At 45.6% G+C, this 17701-nt stretch overlaps 1 protein-coding gene across 2 annotated transcripts in view; it reads left to right on the top strand.

The window, feature by feature from the left end:
- LOC124035930 (protein kinase C-binding protein NELL1-like) overlaps nucleotides 1–17701 on the top strand; it is a 467070-nt gene that overhangs the window by 193711 nt on the left and 255658 nt on the right. For both annotated transcript variants that reach the window (XM_046349864.1, XM_046349863.1), the window contains exons 6-7: nucleotides 7807–7879; nucleotides 8978–9060. In XM_046349864.1, coding sequence (XP_046205820.1) covers nucleotides 7807–7879; nucleotides 8978–9060 — 156 coding nt within the window. The remainder of the gene's footprint in view (nucleotides 1–7806; nucleotides 7880–8977; nucleotides 9061–17701) is intronic.

Raw genomic sequence — 17701 nt, 5'->3', positions numbered from 1 at the left:
GTACACGTGTTTAGCAGATGTTATTTGTTTCCTAGAAACAGGAGACAAATGGCTGTGAGATTGGTTGGATCCTAGACACATGAAAAGTGGGATTTATACGGAGGTTACGGGGCAACAGAAGACGAACAGCATCTTGGAAATGGGACAATAATCAACCTAGAGGGACAGATCTTGGGTGGACAGCCATACCATCTGCCCGAGACGATACCGGTGGCGGTCAGGTTGTCGATACCTGAAGGTACGACGACAGCAGTGGACAAAAATCTGGGAAAATCCGGGATGAGAACTGAGGACCTTGGTCGAAGACCATGTCCACTGGGAGTCCATGGATCCTGAAGAAGCATTGCAGCGTGAGCTGGGCCGTCTCTTTGGCAGAGGGTAATTTGGGGAGTGAAATAAAGTGGGCTGCTTTGGAAAACTGGTGTTGCCATCAGACAGGGGGAGACCCGTGACAAAGTCCAGGGATATGTGAGACCAGGGACAGTGAGGAACAGGCAGAGGTTGCTGGGGAGTCTTGTTCTGCGCACAGATTGTGCATGCAGCGACAAACGTGGAGATGTCAGGAAACATGGTAGACCACCAAAAGCATTGTTGCACAAAGGCCAAGGTCCAATGGGAGCCCGCATGGCAAGCAAGGACCGAGGAGCCAGGACTGAGGAGCAGACACCGTCAGGAAGAAACATCTGGTTATCTGGAACGCTGTGCCTCATGAACCTGCTTCCCTTTTCCCCAGCAGAGTGCCGTCGCCAAGCACAAGATGGGAAGGATGGTCTCGGCTTCCGGGGGTGTAGCCACAGGGCTATAGCATTTACAGTCTTGACATTATTGGATCCTGGTCGGTAGGAGAGGGAAAAGTTGAACCGGGTGAAAAGCATGGCCCACCTAGCTGGCTTGAAATAGAGACTCTTGGCGGCGTGTAGATATGAGGTTCTTGTGGTCTTTCCACACAATGAACGGATGTTCTGCCCCCTCCAGCCAGTTCTTCCACTCCTCCAATGGCATCTTCACCGCAAGAAGCTCAAGATTCCCCACATTGTAGTCCCTCTCCGTGGGTTGAGGCAATGGGAGAAGAAGGCATTGGAATGTAACTTGAGGTCCCCACTCCAACATCCGAAGCATCGGCCTCCACCACGAATTGGCGGGACGAGTCAGGATGGTACAAAGATACAAGCTGTGGTGAAATGGTGTTTGAGATCCGGTATGCTCGATCAGCAGCTGGGGACGTGAATGGAACCTTGGGAGAGGTGCGTAGGCCACCACACTCGAGGAGTCTTTACATAGCTGGTGCAGCTTATGAGCACCGTCTTTCCCAGACAAAGTAGAATCAAACACCTTCTGAACTTCCTCCACAAACTCCTCCAGACTGAGGTAGATGGCGGACTGTTGTTCCCACGCCCTCCCGGACGTCAGGGTTATGATGTACGCTATCCTCATGCGGCCCGAGGGGAACGAAGATGGCTGCAACTCGATAATGAGGGAGCACTTGTAGAGAAAAGCCCATCAGAATCCGGAATCTCCAGCGTAGCGCTCCCAGATGAGGTAAGCAGGGTTTTCAGGACAGTGGGGTAGGCTGGGAGATAACGAGTGTGACCCTCTGCCCAGTGAGGAATCTGTGGAATTGCTCCAGCAATGTATCAAACACCTGGTCATGGTGTTCTGTTAGGGTATGGAGTCCCTCCATAAGACATTGAAGTAACTCCTCATGTTGTCCTATGGTGGCTTCTTGCAGGGAGACAGCTTTGTGGAGCTGGTCTGAGTCTGCTGGGTCAGTCACGGCCCATTTGTACTACCATGTTTCAGGAGAAGACTCAGATGCAGACAGTGTCGAAGTAACACAAGTTTACTACCAGAACAGGGGGCAGGCAAAATAACAGGTCAAAGGCAGGCCAGCAATCCAGATTTGAGTCCATAAGGTACAGAACGGCAGGCAGTCTCGGAGTCAGGTCAGGCAGAGGTCAATTGGGAGGATAACTGGGAAAACTAGAAAACAGGAACTAGAAAAAGACCCGTGCAAGGGGAAAAACGCTGCTAGGCTTGACAAACAAAATAAACTGGTAACAGACAAACAGTGAACACAGGTATAAATACACTGGGGATAATGGGGAAGATGGGCGACACCTGGAGGGGGTGGAGACAAGCAAAAAGAAAGGTGAAACAGATCAGGGTGTGGCAAGTGAAGTAATGTCTATCAAGTTATATCTAACAATACACGCAATCTAAAGTAAAGGAAGGGAATTAAGAAGTTATACATTTTTGGATGAGCAATGTCAGAGCGGCTAGACTAAGATACAGTAGAATAGGACAGAACACAGAATACCTATGAGATGAGAAATGCAAAATATGTCAATATTATTAACCTCGCGCTCTGGATGATAGCGTGGTGAACAGGCAGTGACTTGGATGGTTGTTGTTCTTGATATTCTTTTTGCCTTCCTGTGACATCGGGTAACGTAGGTGTCCTGGAGGGCATGTATTTTGCCGCCGATGATGTGTTGGGCAGACCATACCACCCTCTGGAGAGCCCTGCGGTTGTGGGCTGTGCAGTTGCCATACCAGGCAGTGATACAGCCTGACAGGATACTCTCAATTGTGCATCTGTAAAAGTTTATGAGGGTTTTGAGTGTCAAGTCAAATTACTTCAGCCTCCTGAGGTTAAAGAGGCGCTGTTGCTCCTTCTTGGGTGGACCATTTCAGGTTGTCAATACAGTTACACACAAAGAGATACACAAAACCTGGCTTGAGATAAATAATTTAAATGAGTTTTTATGGGTTTGACAAAATGCCTTCTGGACTCAATATAAAAATATACTGTCCTCTTCTCTGGTACCATTTCTGTTCCATTATGCTGGGTATTTTCCCCTAGTTTTAATTGGCATGCTCTTTTGGGTTAGTTAGACCATCCAAAATGGTCTCATATTCTAGACATAACATAGTAAACGTAAATCCGAGAATACTCAAATGTGTATGGTATGTTACGTTTGTATGCTTACATGAGATGGAATTTTACTTAAGGCAAAACAAAGGGACGGTGGTTGGTTGGGGTGGATGGGTCAGCGCATAACGTGAACATCTAGTGTAACCGATGTGAAATGGCTAACTAGTTAGTGGTGGTTCATGCTAATTGCGTTTCAACCGGTGACATCACTCGCTCAGACCTTGAAGTCGTTGTTCCCCTTTCTCTGCAAGGGCTGTGGCTTTTGTGGAGCGATGGGCAACGATGCTTCATGGGAGGCAGTTGTTGATGTGTGCAGAGGGTCCCTGGTTCGAGCCCAGGTAGGGGCGAGGAGAGGGACACAAGCTAATCTGTTACACTAGCAACCCAAAGGTTGCGAGTTTGAATCTCATCATGGACAACTTCAGCATTTAAGCTAATTAACAACTTTGCAACTACTTAGTTACTACTTTTAAGATACTTTTCAACTACTTAGCATTTTTGCTAACCCTTCCCTTAATCCTAACCATAACCATTTAAACTAACTCCTAACTTTAACCCTAACCTTAACCCCTAACCTATAGAGCTATATGACATTAGCGTTAGCCACATAGCCACATACCCACCTAGCTAACCTTAGCCACAACAAATTGGAAATCGTAGCATATAATTGACTGCATCCGTAATGGGTCAGCGGTCAAACAACCTCCACTCATCACTGTAAAACGCTCCCTGAAACACTTCAGCGAGCAGGCCTTTCTAATCGACCTGGCCGGGGTATCCTGGAAGGACATTGATCTCATCCCGTCAGTAGAGGATGTCTGGATATTTTTTTAAATGCCTTCCTAACCATCTTAAATAAACATGCCCCATTCAAGAAATTTAGAACCAGGAACAGATATAGCTCTTGGTTCTCCCCAGACCTGACTGCCCTTATGGCGTTCTGCATTAGCATCGAACAGCCCCCGTGATATGCAGCTGTTCAGGGAAGCTAGAAACCATTATACACAGGCAGTTAGAAAAGCCAAGGCTAGCTTTTTCAAGCAGAAATTTGCTTCCTGCAACACTAACTCAAAAAAGTTCTGGGACACTGTAAAGTCCATGGAGAATAAGAACACATCCTCCCAGCTGCCCACTGCACTGAAGATAGGAAACACTGTCACCACTGATAAATCCACCATAATTGAGAATTTCAACAAGCATTTTTCTACGGCTGGCCTTGCTTTCCACCTGGCTACTCCTACCCCAGTCAACAACTCGCCCAAGCCTTCCCCATTTCTCCTTCTCCCAAATCCGTTCAGCTCATGTTCTGAAAGTGCTGCAAAATCTGGACCCCTACAAATCAGCCGGGCTAGACAATCTGGACCCTTTCTAAAATTATCTGCCGAAATTGTTGCCACCCCTATTACTAGCCTGTTCAAACTCTCTTTCGTGTCGTCTGAGATTCCCAAAGATTGGAAAGCAGCTGCGGTCATCCCCCTCTTCAAAGGGGGGGACACTCTTGACCCAAACTGCTACAGACCTATATCTATCCTACCATGCCTTTCTAAGGTCTTCGAAAGCCAAGTCAACAAACAGATTACCGACCATTTTGAATCTCACCATACCTTCTCTGCTATGCAATCTGGTTTCAGAGCTGGTCATGGGTGCACCTCAGCCACGCTCAAGGTCCTAAACGATATCTTAACCGACATCGATAAGAAACATTACTGTGCAGCCGTATTCATTGATCTGGCCAATGCTTTCGACTCTGTCAATCACCACATCCTCATCGGCAGACTCGACAGCCTTGGTTTCTCAAATGATTGCCTCGCCTGGTTCACCAACTACTTCTCTGATAGAGTTCAGTGTGTCAAATCGGAGGGTCTGCTGTCCGGACCTCTGGCAGTCTCTATGGGGGTGCCACAGGGTTCAATTCTTGGACCGACTCTCTTCTCTGTATACATAAATGAGGTCGCTCTTGCTGCTGGTGAGTCTCTGATCCACCTCTACGCAGACGACACCATTCTGTATACTTCCGGCCCTTCTTTGGACACTGTATTAACAACCCTCCAGGCAAGCTTCAATGCCATACAACTCTCCTTCCGTGGCCTCCAATTGCTCTTAAATACAAGTAAAACTAAATGCATGGTCTTCAACCGATCGTTACCTGCACCTACCCGCCTGTCCAACATCACTACTCTGGACGGCTCTGACTTAGAATACGTGGACAAATACAAATACTTAGGTGTCTGGTTAGACTGTAAACTCTCCTTCCAGACCCATATCAAACATCTCCAATCCAAAGTTAAATCTAGAATTGGCTTCCTATTTCGCAACAAAACATCCTTCACTCATGCTGCCAAACATCCCCTTTCAAAACTGACCATCCTACCAATCCTCGACTTTGGCGATGTCATTTACAAAATAGCCTCCAATACCCGACTCAACAAATTGGATACACTCTATCACAGTGCAATCCGTTTTGTCACCAAAGCCCCATATACTACCCACCATTGCGACCTGTACACTCTCGTTGGCTGGCCCTCGCTTCATACTCGTCGCCAAACCCACTGGCTCCATGTCATCTACAAGACCCTGCTAGGTAAAGTCCCCCCTTATCTCAGCTCGCTGGTCACCATAGCATCTCCCACCTGTAGCACACGCTCCAGCAGGTGTATCTCTCTCGTCACCCCTAAAGCCAACACCTCATTTGGCCGCCTTTCGTTCCAGTTCTCTGCTGCCTGTGACTGGAACGAATTGCAAAAATCGCTGAAGTTGGAGACTTTTATCTCCCTCACCAACTTCAAACATCTGCTATCTGAGCAGCTAACCGATCGCTGCAGCTGTACATAGTCTATTGGTAAATAGCCCACCCATTTTCACCTACCTCATCCCCATACTGTTTTTATTTATTCACTTTTCTGCTCTTTTGTACACCAATATCCCTACCTGTACATGACCATCTGATCATTTATCACTCCAGTGTTAATCTGCAAAATTGTAATTATTTGCCTACCCCATGCCTTTTGCACACATTGTATATAGACTCCCCCTTTTTTTCTACTGTGTTATTGACTTGTTAATTGTTTACTCCATGTGTAACTCTCTGTGTTGTCTGTTCAGACTGCTATGCTTTATCTTGGCCAGGTCGCAGTTGCAAATGAGAACTTGTTCTCAACTAGCCTACCTGGTTAAATAAAGGTGAAAGAAAAAAAAATAATAATAAATCTTGGCCAGTTCGCAATTGTAAATGACAACTTGTTCTCAACTTGCCTACCTGGTTAAATAAAGGTGAAAAATAAATAAAAAATCTATTGAAAATTCGTAACATATTGTACAACTTGGAATTTGTAACATATCATACGAATTGTAATTCATAAAATATCATACTAAATAGATGATGGACATCCACAAATAGCTTATTATATAGCTTATTTCTCTCAAATTGTTTGTGCAAATTTGCTTACATCCCTGTTAGTGAGCCTTTATCTTTTGCCAAGATAATCCATCTACCTGACAGGTGTGGCATTTTAAGAAGCTGATTATACAACATGACCATTAAAAAGGTGCACCTTGTGGTGGGGACAATAAAAGGTCACTCTAAAATTAACACAATGCCACAGGGAGCGTGCAAATGGCATGCTGACTGCAGGAATGTCCTGCCCGAGCTGTTGCAAGATAATTGAATGTTAATTTCTCTACCATATGCCTCCTCCAACGTTGTGTTAGAGAATTTGGCAGTACGTTCAACCGGCTTCACAAACACAGACCACGTGTAACCACACCAGCCCAGGACCTCCACATCTGTCTTGTCCACCTTTGGGATTGTCTGAGATAAGCCACCCGGACAGGAGTATTGCTGTCTGTAATAAAGCCCTTTTGTGTGGAAAAACTCATTCTGTTTGGCTGGGCCTGGCCTATGCCCTCCCAGGCCAACCCATGGCTGCACCCCTGCCCAGTCATGTGAATTGCATAGGTCAGGACCTAATGCATTTGTTTAAATTGACTGATTTCCTTGTATGAACTGTAACTCAGTAAAATCATTGAAATTGTTTCATGTTGTGTTAATATTTCTGTTCAGTATAAATTAAGTGTCTCTGATTTATATACAGAATAATATGAACTGCTCTGAGAGCACATTGTACCATCACAGCGACTGACACACAGACGAACCGCCGCCCGCCCCTGCACACACACACACAAATACATACACTAGTGCTGAGTGATTAACCAACATTTCTGCAATTTTTTGTTTTTTAAACAAATAATTGACCAAAGTTGGTTCAATTATTTTAATTTCATTTAATTATGTTTTTTTCTTCTGTGACCTCAATGTGCAGTTTCTGTAGAGATAGCACAGTTCAAGCTTAATCTGATTTATGTAGTAGGGAGTAGTAGGACAATATGCTACATAGTTTAGCGCAGAAAATGTGGTAATTAAATACATTGACCATAATTCATTGCACAGCCACTTAAACTTGTCCGTTCTGTGCGGAGCAGACATGGGGACTAACCGCTTGTGAACTCTAGGGAGCAGAGAAGAGAGAACGCTCGATCGAGAGGGATTGAAAGGAGCTTTTTCGAGAGCCTGAAAATACATGATCTAAATGATTGACAGTTGGTATTCAGCAGTCATAAAAGTATACCTTATTTACTTTGAAGTATGCCTTATTTATTCAGACAGCAGCTCTATAGAGATGAGATGATGACTTGGCATGAAATAATAAAGTAATCAAATAAAACTGTCACCACCAGTTAGACCCATGCAGTTGCTTATTAGTCACTATAAGCCCTTCAATTTTTATATTTGTATCTCTTCTCTCTCTCTCTCTCTCTCGTTCTCTCTCTGTCCCCCTCTTTCTCCCTCTTTTTCTTTCTCATCTTCCTCACAGGGTACCATTCAGGACGTCAAATTAATTTTTGCTCCAAACGGCTACATCACACAATGTCCCAACCTTAATCGCAGTAAGTATAGTAACTGTTACTACCCTTAGCTCTGGGCACCTATTTATAAAAGTAAGAGTCCTACTCTAGGATCAGTTAAGCTTTTTAGATAGTAATGAATACAATTGTTTGGACAGGGAAGACCTGATCTTAGATTAGCACTCCTACTCAGAGGTACTTTATGATTACAGGCTCGGTATAATTAGCTTGTTGTTGAGGACACAGGACGGGTTATTCCATCATGTTCCTTGTCCTAAATGTCCCCGTCCTCTTCTTTGTTTTGTCTGAAAGGTGAAGAGGTACTGAGAGAAAGTGGAGCTGGCATCCTATAATGTCTCGTTAGCTATACTCCAGTCTCTGTCACTCTTATTAATCTCTCATCATTAGCCAGTGGAACTCCATTTCTGTTCTCTCTCTCCCTCATTTCCCTCTTTCTCATTCCCTCTTTCTCTCACACCTACACACTCACGCACACACACACACACACTCGCACGCACACACACACCGTTTCCATTTGTCTTCTATGTAATTTAAATTACATTTTCAAACCTCCCTCCCTCTCTCTCTCTCTCTTTCTCTCCCTCCCTCCTTTTTATTGTCAAACAATTGAAGATGCAGGGCTTGTGTTGTGCACTTGTGGCGATGCTACTGTCTCTGTCGCTGATCAATAAGGCATGCAATCATAGTCTGTCACTCCCCTCATCGATACTTTTGTGAACCAGTACTCGCGCCGCACCCAAGAAGCCAATACAGCTCTATTAGATACAGGACAACTAGCTGCTTAATATTATTATAGAAGTCAACTTTTCTTTCTTCAAACATGCATAAAACATTGTGTAAAAGACAAACAAAGAAAATTACCCACAATCCTCTAATAAAAGAGCCACGTGGCAAGATAGGAAGTGCAAGGAGATGAGTTCAGTCACTAAATTTTCTATAGCTTTGGTTAACATCTTATATTTTGAGCAACAATGTTTTAGTAAAATGTGTATAAATGTACCTCTTCTCTTTTTCTCTTCTTTTGCCTCCTCTCTACCTCATTCCTTTTCTCTTGTCCTTTACTCTATTATCCCCTCTCCCACTCCTGTCTTTCTTTGTCCATCCTTTTCTCCTGTTGAGCTTGTCCGACATGCAGTGATTTCCTGAGCCTGGTGCAAGGCATCATGGACCTTCAGGAGTTGCTGGCCAAGATGACCCTAAAGGTGAGATTGACTACCCATTCAAAAAAATAGCATTTTGAACTTTAACCTCAAACAAGCGACCTTATAAGTGATGTGGTGTGATTCTTTATGTCCCAACATTCTACCTGAGAGACCTTAGTCTGGGAACACACACACACACACACACACACACACACACACACACACACACACACACACACACACACACACACACACACACACACACACACACACACACACACACACACACACACACACACACACACACACACACACACACACACACACACACACACACACACACACAGGGTAGGTATGATCAGAGGTCATACAACAGACCCACACACACACACAGGGTAGGTATGATCAGAGGTCACAGTGGTGTCATTAAATGGCAGCCGTCTTGGCCCTGTGGGACACTAACAAGGGCTGAACATGATGTTCCTCTCAGCACGACACTCAAGCATGTGTGTGTGTGTGTGTGTGTGTGTGTGTGTGTGTGTGTGTGTGTGTGTGTGTGTGTGTGTGTGTGTGTGTGTGTGTGTGTGTGTGTGTGTGTGTGTGTGTGTGTGTGTGTGTGTGTGTGTGAAGCAAGGACAGCCCACCAGCCAGACCTAGCCTTGGAGTCATCGCACTGTAAATAACTGCCTCCTTCTTCATTATAATAGACCGGAAGCTCTCACTTAGTCAATATCCCAATTGGCACACTATTCCTTATTTTGACTAGGGCCAATAGGTTCTGGTCAAAAGTAGTGCACTATATAGAGAATAGGGTGGCATTTGGGGCAAAGCCTGTCTGACTTCCCTGCTTACACAGCAACGCAGCGTGTAAAAATGGCACTTTCCTCCCCTCGTGGCTGTGAATGAGGGAGGGTGAGATAGAGGGATGAAAAGGAAGAGGGTGATGGAGGTGGTGGATGAATAATTGCTAACCTCTTGGTGCTCGGCTAGCTGTATAATATGCAGTGTCAGGAGAGTGAGCTGAGAATAGAAGTTCCATGCATGAATTAGCAGTGTGTGTGTGTGTGTGTGTGTGAGAGAGATTGGAGGGGTTGCAAATGAGCTTAGTCAGAGCCTATACGCATGTTTTGTGCTGTTGATGACATGAAATGGATGACACACACACGTTTTGACAATATTGTTGCATGTCATATCGTGGCTTGAGTATACTGCAAGTGTAGTCTATTTTATTACGTCTTCAATATATTTTCCCTGAGTACAAACTCATGCACGTATGCTACTCATGCACACACACACACACACACACACACACACACACACACACACACACACACACACACACACACACACACACACACACACACACACACACACACACACACACACACACACACAGTATGTCCCATCATACACCTTATGATGCTGGTGCTATGGAAGCCAGCCTGTAGTGGTCCCGTAAAACAGGAAGATCTGAATTTTAAAAACGTAATGTTAGTTCAGTATTTTGCCAAGTTCAGTATTTTGCAACTTGATGTTAGATAGTTCCTCCATAGACTAAGGGGACTCCAGGGTGAGGAATTATCTAACGTCAAGTTGCAAAATACTGAACTTGGCCTTTAAGCATCACCATATTCTTTTGAAATTATGTTTCAAATAATGTGCTTTTTGACAGCTCCTGTATCCAAAGAGCATGGCTCAAATTTGACAAAAATTACAATTAATTGTGTGATGGAGGAGAGACATTGAGGTCAAGCTGGCTTATCTTGTCTAGCTAGCCTGGAGCCTCAAATGGAGGATGCTAACAAACATTTAAAACACTGCAGGAGCTGTGATTATTTTGCTTTATTCCGGGACAATGTGGACTGCCCAAACCTTCAATGTAGCAACTCTCTCCTTTGCTTGCAAAGGACTACAGGGATGAATTGGCTACTCTTAGCAAACAAGTAGTGAACCTATATAAGCTAATGGAGAATCCACTAGAAGGATGCTCCTGGATGACTTGGTGGATGTTCCTGTTCTCAATCCAACCAACCAGCCATGGAGATATGGAAGTCGAACAGCGTCCTCTAGCATTGGGGGCCTCCTAGACCAGACACAGCTTCACCTTCTTCCCTAGTCTTCAGTTTCGAGATCGGATCCGCAGGTACCTGCGATCCTCAGAGCTCCCATCCTCATCTGACCGTAAGGCTGTCTGAGGCTCCTGCCCATTCATCATCCACGATGGATACTACAAACGGCTCGGGTCCATTGGGCCCCACCGCCCTTCGGTCCTCAAGGGGTTTGCAAAAACACTTGAGGCAAAGAATGGCCGGACCTCCTCAGCCATTGCAGCAGCTGTCATCATCGGCTGTTCTAGGGTTAGAAACATCATTGTTCCCTCTACAGAAATCATGTGCTATCCTGGAGCACAAGTACAGGACATTACAAGGCTGCTTGCGACCGTTCTACGACAGATGCCGGGAACTGATGCTGTCGTCATCCGTGTAGGGTCAAACAACATTAGGAGGGCTAGCTCGGAACTTCTGAAAATGTTTTTTGAAGAACTGATTTTAGCACTGAAAGATTCCACAAATCTGCCAATTATTATTTACCGTTGTTAGGCTGCGGGTATGAAAGATTCAGCAGGATACTGGCATTATACACCTGGCTAAAAGATTACTGTAGCTCTGTTGGATTCACTTTTATAGATTACTTGGACACTTTCTGGAACAGAAGATGCTCTACAAGAATGACCGAGTCCATCCAAATAATTTTGGCCCCTGGACTCTATCCACGCATTTCAGGACTGTGTTGAGACAATGGCATCAATGACCAAGACCAGCTCAGTTAATCCCTATCATTGTGTCGCTTAGTTGTCATAATGCTGCAGAAAATGTACATTATCCCAGGGGCGTTGGAAGATACAATGTAAGTAACTTAACTTCTTCAGGATTGGTGGGTCCCCTGCGTTGGTTGAGCTAATGCGATTTACATGAGGTTGTAAGTAAACAAGAACATTTCCCAGGACAAAGACATATCGGATATTGGCAGAAAGCTTAAATGCTTGTTAACCTCTTGCTCCTACCCGACACACAGGCGTCCCATCTAGACATCTGGAAATGCAAATGTGCTACGCTAAATGCTAATAGCACTCGTTAAAACTCAAACGTTAATTAAAACACACATGCAGGGTACTGAATTAAAGCTACACTCGTTGTGAATCCAGGCAACAAGTCAGATTTTTTAAATGCTTTTCGGCGAAAGCATGAGAAGCTATTATCTGATAGCATGTAACACCCCAAAAGACCCGCAGGGGACGTAAACAAAATAATTAGCATAGTCGGCGCTACACAAAACGCACAAATAAAATATAAAACATTCATTACCTTTGACCATCTTCTTTGTTGGCACTCCTAGATGTCTCATAAACATCACTATTGGGTCTTTTTTTTATTAAATCGGTCCATATATAGCCTAGATATCGATCTATGAACACTGTGATCAAGGACAAAAATAGCGTTTTATAAGGTAACGTCATTTTTTTAAATTAAAAAATGATAAACTTTCACAAAACACTTCGAAATACTTTTGTAATGCAACTTTAGGTATTAGTAAACGTTAATAAGCGATCAAATTGATCACGAGGCGATTTATATATACTACAGTAGCTGTAGGTCTTGAAATAATGTCCAGGTAAATCTCAACCAAAATATCCGGTCGGAGACCGGAAGAAAGGCGCTACCTTGTGTCTGTTTGACCAAGAAACACATCGTAGGCAAATGACAAGACTGTTGACATCGTGTGGAAGCTGTAGGTATTGCAACCTCGGCCCCATTTAATGTGGTTAACATTCAACAATGGGTTCCAGTGGCGCATGGATATATTTTCGCATTTTCAGTGATCAGATTTTCCTGCGCTTTTCGATGAAACGCATGTTCTGTTATAGTCACAGCCGTGATTTAACCAGTTTTACAAACGTCTGAGTGTTTTCTATCCACACATACTAATCATATGCATATACTATATTCCTGGCATGAGTAGCAGGGCGCTGAAATGTTGCGCGATTTTTAACAGAATGTTCAAAAAAGTAGGGGGTAGGAGTAACAGGTTAATCTAACAACACTGCCCAATTTACAAAAGCTATTACAGTGAAAGAAAACCATGCTATTCTTTGAGGAGAGTGCACAGTTTTGAACCTGAAAAGTTAATAATAAACAAATTAGGCACATTTGGTCGGTCGTGATACAATGTTTTGAAAAGAAATTCATTGTTTCATTGGAACAGACTAAAATGTTCTACATGCGCTGCTGCCATCTAGTGGACAACATCTAAATTGCCCCTAGGCTGGAATAATACATTATGGTATTTCTCTTGCATTTCAAAGATGATGTATTATTTTTTACCAGATCTAATGTGTTATATTCTCTTACATTCCTATAACATTTTCACAAACTTCAAAGTGTTTTGTTTGGTATGGTACCAAGAAATGCATATCCTTGCTTCAGGGCCTGAGCTACAGGCAGTTACATTTACATTTACATTTAAGTCATTTAGCAGACGCTCTTATCCAGAGCGACTTACAAATTGGTGCATTCACCTTATGACATCCAGTGGAACAGTCACTTTACAATAGTGCATCTAAATCTTAAAGGGGGGGGGTGAGAGGGATTACTTATCCTATCCTAGGTATTCCTTAAAGAGGTGGGGTTTCAGGTGTCTCCGGAAGGAGGTGATTGACTCCGCTGTCCTGGCGTCGTGATGGAGTTTGTTCCACCATTGGGGGGCCAGAGCAGCGAACAGTTTTGACTGGGCTGAGCGGGAGCTGTACTTCCTCAGTGGTAGGGAGGCGAGCAGGCCAGAGGTGGATGAACGCAGTGCCCTTGTTTGGGTGTAGGGCCTGATCAGAGCCTGGAGGTACTGAGGTGCCGTTCCCCTCACAGCTCCGTAGGCAAGCACCATGGTCTTGTAGCGGATGCGAGCTTCAACTGGAAGCCAGTGGAGAGAACGGAGGAGCGGGGTGACGTGAGAGAACTTGGGAAGGTTGAACACCAGACGGGCTGCGGCGTTCTGGATGAGTTGAAGGGGTTTAATGGCACAGGCAGGGAGCCCAGCCAACAGCGAGTTGCAGTAATCCAGACGGGAGATGACAAGTGCCTGGATTAGGACCTGCGCCGCTTCCTGTGTGAGGAAGGGTCGTACTCTGCGGATGTTGTAGAGCATGAACCTACAGGAACGGGCCACCGCCTTGATGTTGGTTGAGAACGACAGGGTGTTGTCCAGGATCACGCCAAGGTTCTTAGCGCTCTGGGAGGAGGACACAATGGAGTTGTCAACCGTGATGGCGAGATCATGGAACGGGCAGTCCTTTCCCGGGAGGAAGAGCAGCTCCGTCTTGCCGAGGTTCAGCTTGAGGTAGTGATCCGTCATCCACACTGATATGTCTGCCAGACATGCAGAGATGCGATTCGCCACCTGGTCATCAGAAGGGGGAAAGGAGAAGATTAATTGTGTGTCGTCTGCATAGCAATGATAGGAGAGACCATGTGAGGTTATGACAGAGCCAAGTGACTTGGTGTATAGCGAGAATAGGAGAGGGCCTAGAACAGAGCCCTGGGGGACACCAGTGGTGAGAGCGCGTGGTGAGGAGACAGATTCTCGCCACGCCACCTGGTAGGAGCGACCTGTCAGGTAGGACGCAATCCAAGCGTGGGCCGCGCCGGAGATGCCCAAATCGGAGAGGGTGGAGAGGAGGAGCTGATGGTTCACAGTATCGAAGGCAGCCGATAGATCTAGAAGGATGAGAAGAGAGGGAAGAGAGAGTTAGCTTTAGCAGTGCGGAGCGCCTCCGTGATACAGAGGAGAGCAGTCTCAGTTGAATGACTAGTCTTGAAACCTGACTGATTTGGATCAAGAAGGTCATTCAGAGAGAGATAGCGGGAGAGCTGGCCAAGGACGGCACGTTCAAGAGTTTTGGAGAGAAAAGAAAGAAGGGATACTGGTCTGTAATTGTTGACATCGGAGGGATCGAGTGTAGGTTTTTTCAGAAGGGGTGCAACTCTCGCTCTCTTGAAGACGGAAGGGACGTAGCCAGCGGTCAGGGATGAGTTGATGAGCGAGGTGAGGTAAGGGAGAAGGTCTCCGGAAATGGTCTGGAGAAGAGAGGAGGGGATAGGGTCAAGCGGGCAGGTTGTTGGGCGGCCGGCCGTCACAAGACGCGAGATTTCATCTGGAGAGAGAGGGGAGAAAGAGGTCAGAGCACAGGGTAGGGCAGTGTGAGCAGAACCAGCGGTGTCATTTGACTTAGCAAATGAGGATCGGATGTCGTCGACCTTCTTTTCAAAATGGTTGACGAAGTCATCTGCAGAGAGGGAGGAGGGGGGGGAGGGGGAGGAGGATTCAGGAGGGAGGAGAAGGTGGCAAAGAGCTTCCTAGGGTTAGAGGCAGATGCTTGGAATTTAGCGTGGTAGAAAGTGGCTTTAGCAGCAGAGACAGAGGAGGAAAATGTAGAGAGGAGGGAGTGAAAGGATGCCAGGTCCGCAGGGAGGCGAGTTTTCCTCCATTTCCGCTCGGCTGCCCGGAGCCCTGTTCTGTGAGTTCGCAATGAGTCATCGAGCCACGGAGCGGGAGGGGAGGACCGAGCCGGCCTGGAGGATAGGGGACATAGAGAGTCAAAGGATGCAGAGAGGGAGGAGAGGAGGGTTGAGGAGGCAGAATCAGGAGATAGGTTGGAGGTTTGAGCAGAGGGAAGAGATGATAGGATGGAAGAGGAGAGAGTAGCGGGGGAGAGAGAGCGAAGGTTGGGACGGCGCGATACCATCCGAGTAGGGGCAGTGTGGGAGGTGTTGGATGAGAGCGAGAGGGAAAAGGATACAAGGTAGTGGTCGGAGACTTGGAGGGGAGTTGCAATGAGGTTAGTGGAAGAACAGCATCTAGTAAAGATGAGGTCGAGCGTATTGCCTGCCTTGTGAGTAGGGGGGAAGGTGAGAAGGTGAGGTCAAAAGAGGAGAGGAGTGGAAAGAAGGAGGCAGAGAGGAATGAGTCAAAGGTAGACGTGGGGAGGTTAAAGTCGCCCAGAACTGTGAGAGGTGAGCCGTCCTCAGGAAAGGAGCTTATCAAGGCATCAAGCTCATTGATGAACTCTCCGAGGGAACCTGGAGGGCGATAAATGATAAGGATGTTAAGCTTGAAAGGGCTGGTAACTGTGACAGGATGGAATTCAAGGGAGGCGATAGACAGATGGGTAAGGGGAGAAAGAGAGAATGACCACTTGGGAGAGATGAGGATCCCGGTGCCACCACCCCGCTGACCAGAAGCTCTCGGGGTGTGCGAGAACACGTGGGCGGACGAAGAGAGAGCAGTAGGAGTAGCAGTGTTGTCTGTGGTGATCCATGTTTCCGTCAGTGCCAAGAAGTCGAGGGACTGGAGGGAGGCATAGGCTGAGATGAACTCTGCCTTGTTGACCGCAGATCGGCAGTTCCAGAGGCTACCGGAGACCTGGAACTCCACGTGGGTCGTGCGCGCTGGGACCACCAGATTAGGGTGGCCGCGGCCACGCGGTGTGGAGCGTTTGTATGGTCTGTGCAGAGAGGACAGAACAGGGATAGACAGACACATAGTTGACAGGCTACAGAAGAGGCTACGCTAATGCAAAGGAGATTGGAATGACAAGTGGACTACACGTCTCGAATGTTCAGAAAGTTAAGCTTATGTAGCAAGAATCTTATTGACTAAAATGATTAAAATGATACAGTACTGCTGAAGTAGGCTAGCTGGCAGTGGGTGCGTTGTTGACACTACACTAATCAAGTCGTTCCGTTGAGTGTAGTAGTTTCTGCAGTGCTGCTATTCGGGGGCTAGCTGGCTAGCTAGTAGTGTTGTTTACGTTACGTTGCGTTAAAAGAACGACAATAGCTGGCTAGCTAACCTAGAAAATCGCTCTACTCTACACAAGTAGCTAGCTATGATCAAACAAATCAAACCGTTGTACTGTAATGAAATGAAATGAAAATGTGATACTACCTGTGAATGCGACCGGGTTGTGAGTCAATGCGGTAGACGTTGGCTAGCTGTTGGCTAGCTGTTGGCTAGCTAGCAGAGTCTCCTACGTTAAGGACGACAAATAGCTGGCTAGCTAACCTCGGTAAATTAAGATAATCACTCTAAGACTACACACTCTAAACCTAAACTACACAATTATCTTGGATACGAAGACAGCAAAGACAGCTATGTAGCTAGCTAACACTACACTAATCAAGTCGTTCAGTTGAGTGTAATAGTTTCTCCAGTGCAGCTAATCAGTGGACGTTAGCTAGCTGGCTAGTGAAGACTACGTTAGGACGGCGAAATACGATAATTACGCAATTATCTTTGATACAAAGACGGCTATGTAGCTAGCTGACAAGAAATTGCTAAGATTAGACAAATCAAACCGTTGTGCTATAATGAAATATAATGAAATGTAATGAAATGTAATGAAAAAGTTATACTACCTGCGGGAGCGAAGTGCTGATGCGACCACTCGGTCCAACCCGGAAGTAGACAGACCCAGTTTGATTTGGGTATGTCATTTTATGCTAAAATTGAAAAAATGGGGCGAATCCTTTTAATTTATGTCCCCTTAAAACTGCCCTGAATGCCTCTGTTGATCCTACAGCTATTGTATGCAATAATAATGTGCCTATGAACCAAAGTTATACTGTTAGCACTGAGGAGGTGTGCCCTA

Source organism: Oncorhynchus gorbuscha, linkage group LG05 (genome assembly GCF_021184085.1).
Source record: "Oncorhynchus gorbuscha isolate QuinsamMale2020 ecotype Even-year linkage group LG05, OgorEven_v1.0, whole genome shotgun sequence".
Lineage (NCBI taxonomy): Eukaryota > Metazoa > Chordata > Actinopteri > Salmoniformes > Salmonidae > Oncorhynchus > Oncorhynchus gorbuscha.
Note: the sequence above shows the minus strand (reverse complement) of the source record. Positions and strands in the feature narration are given on the sequence as shown.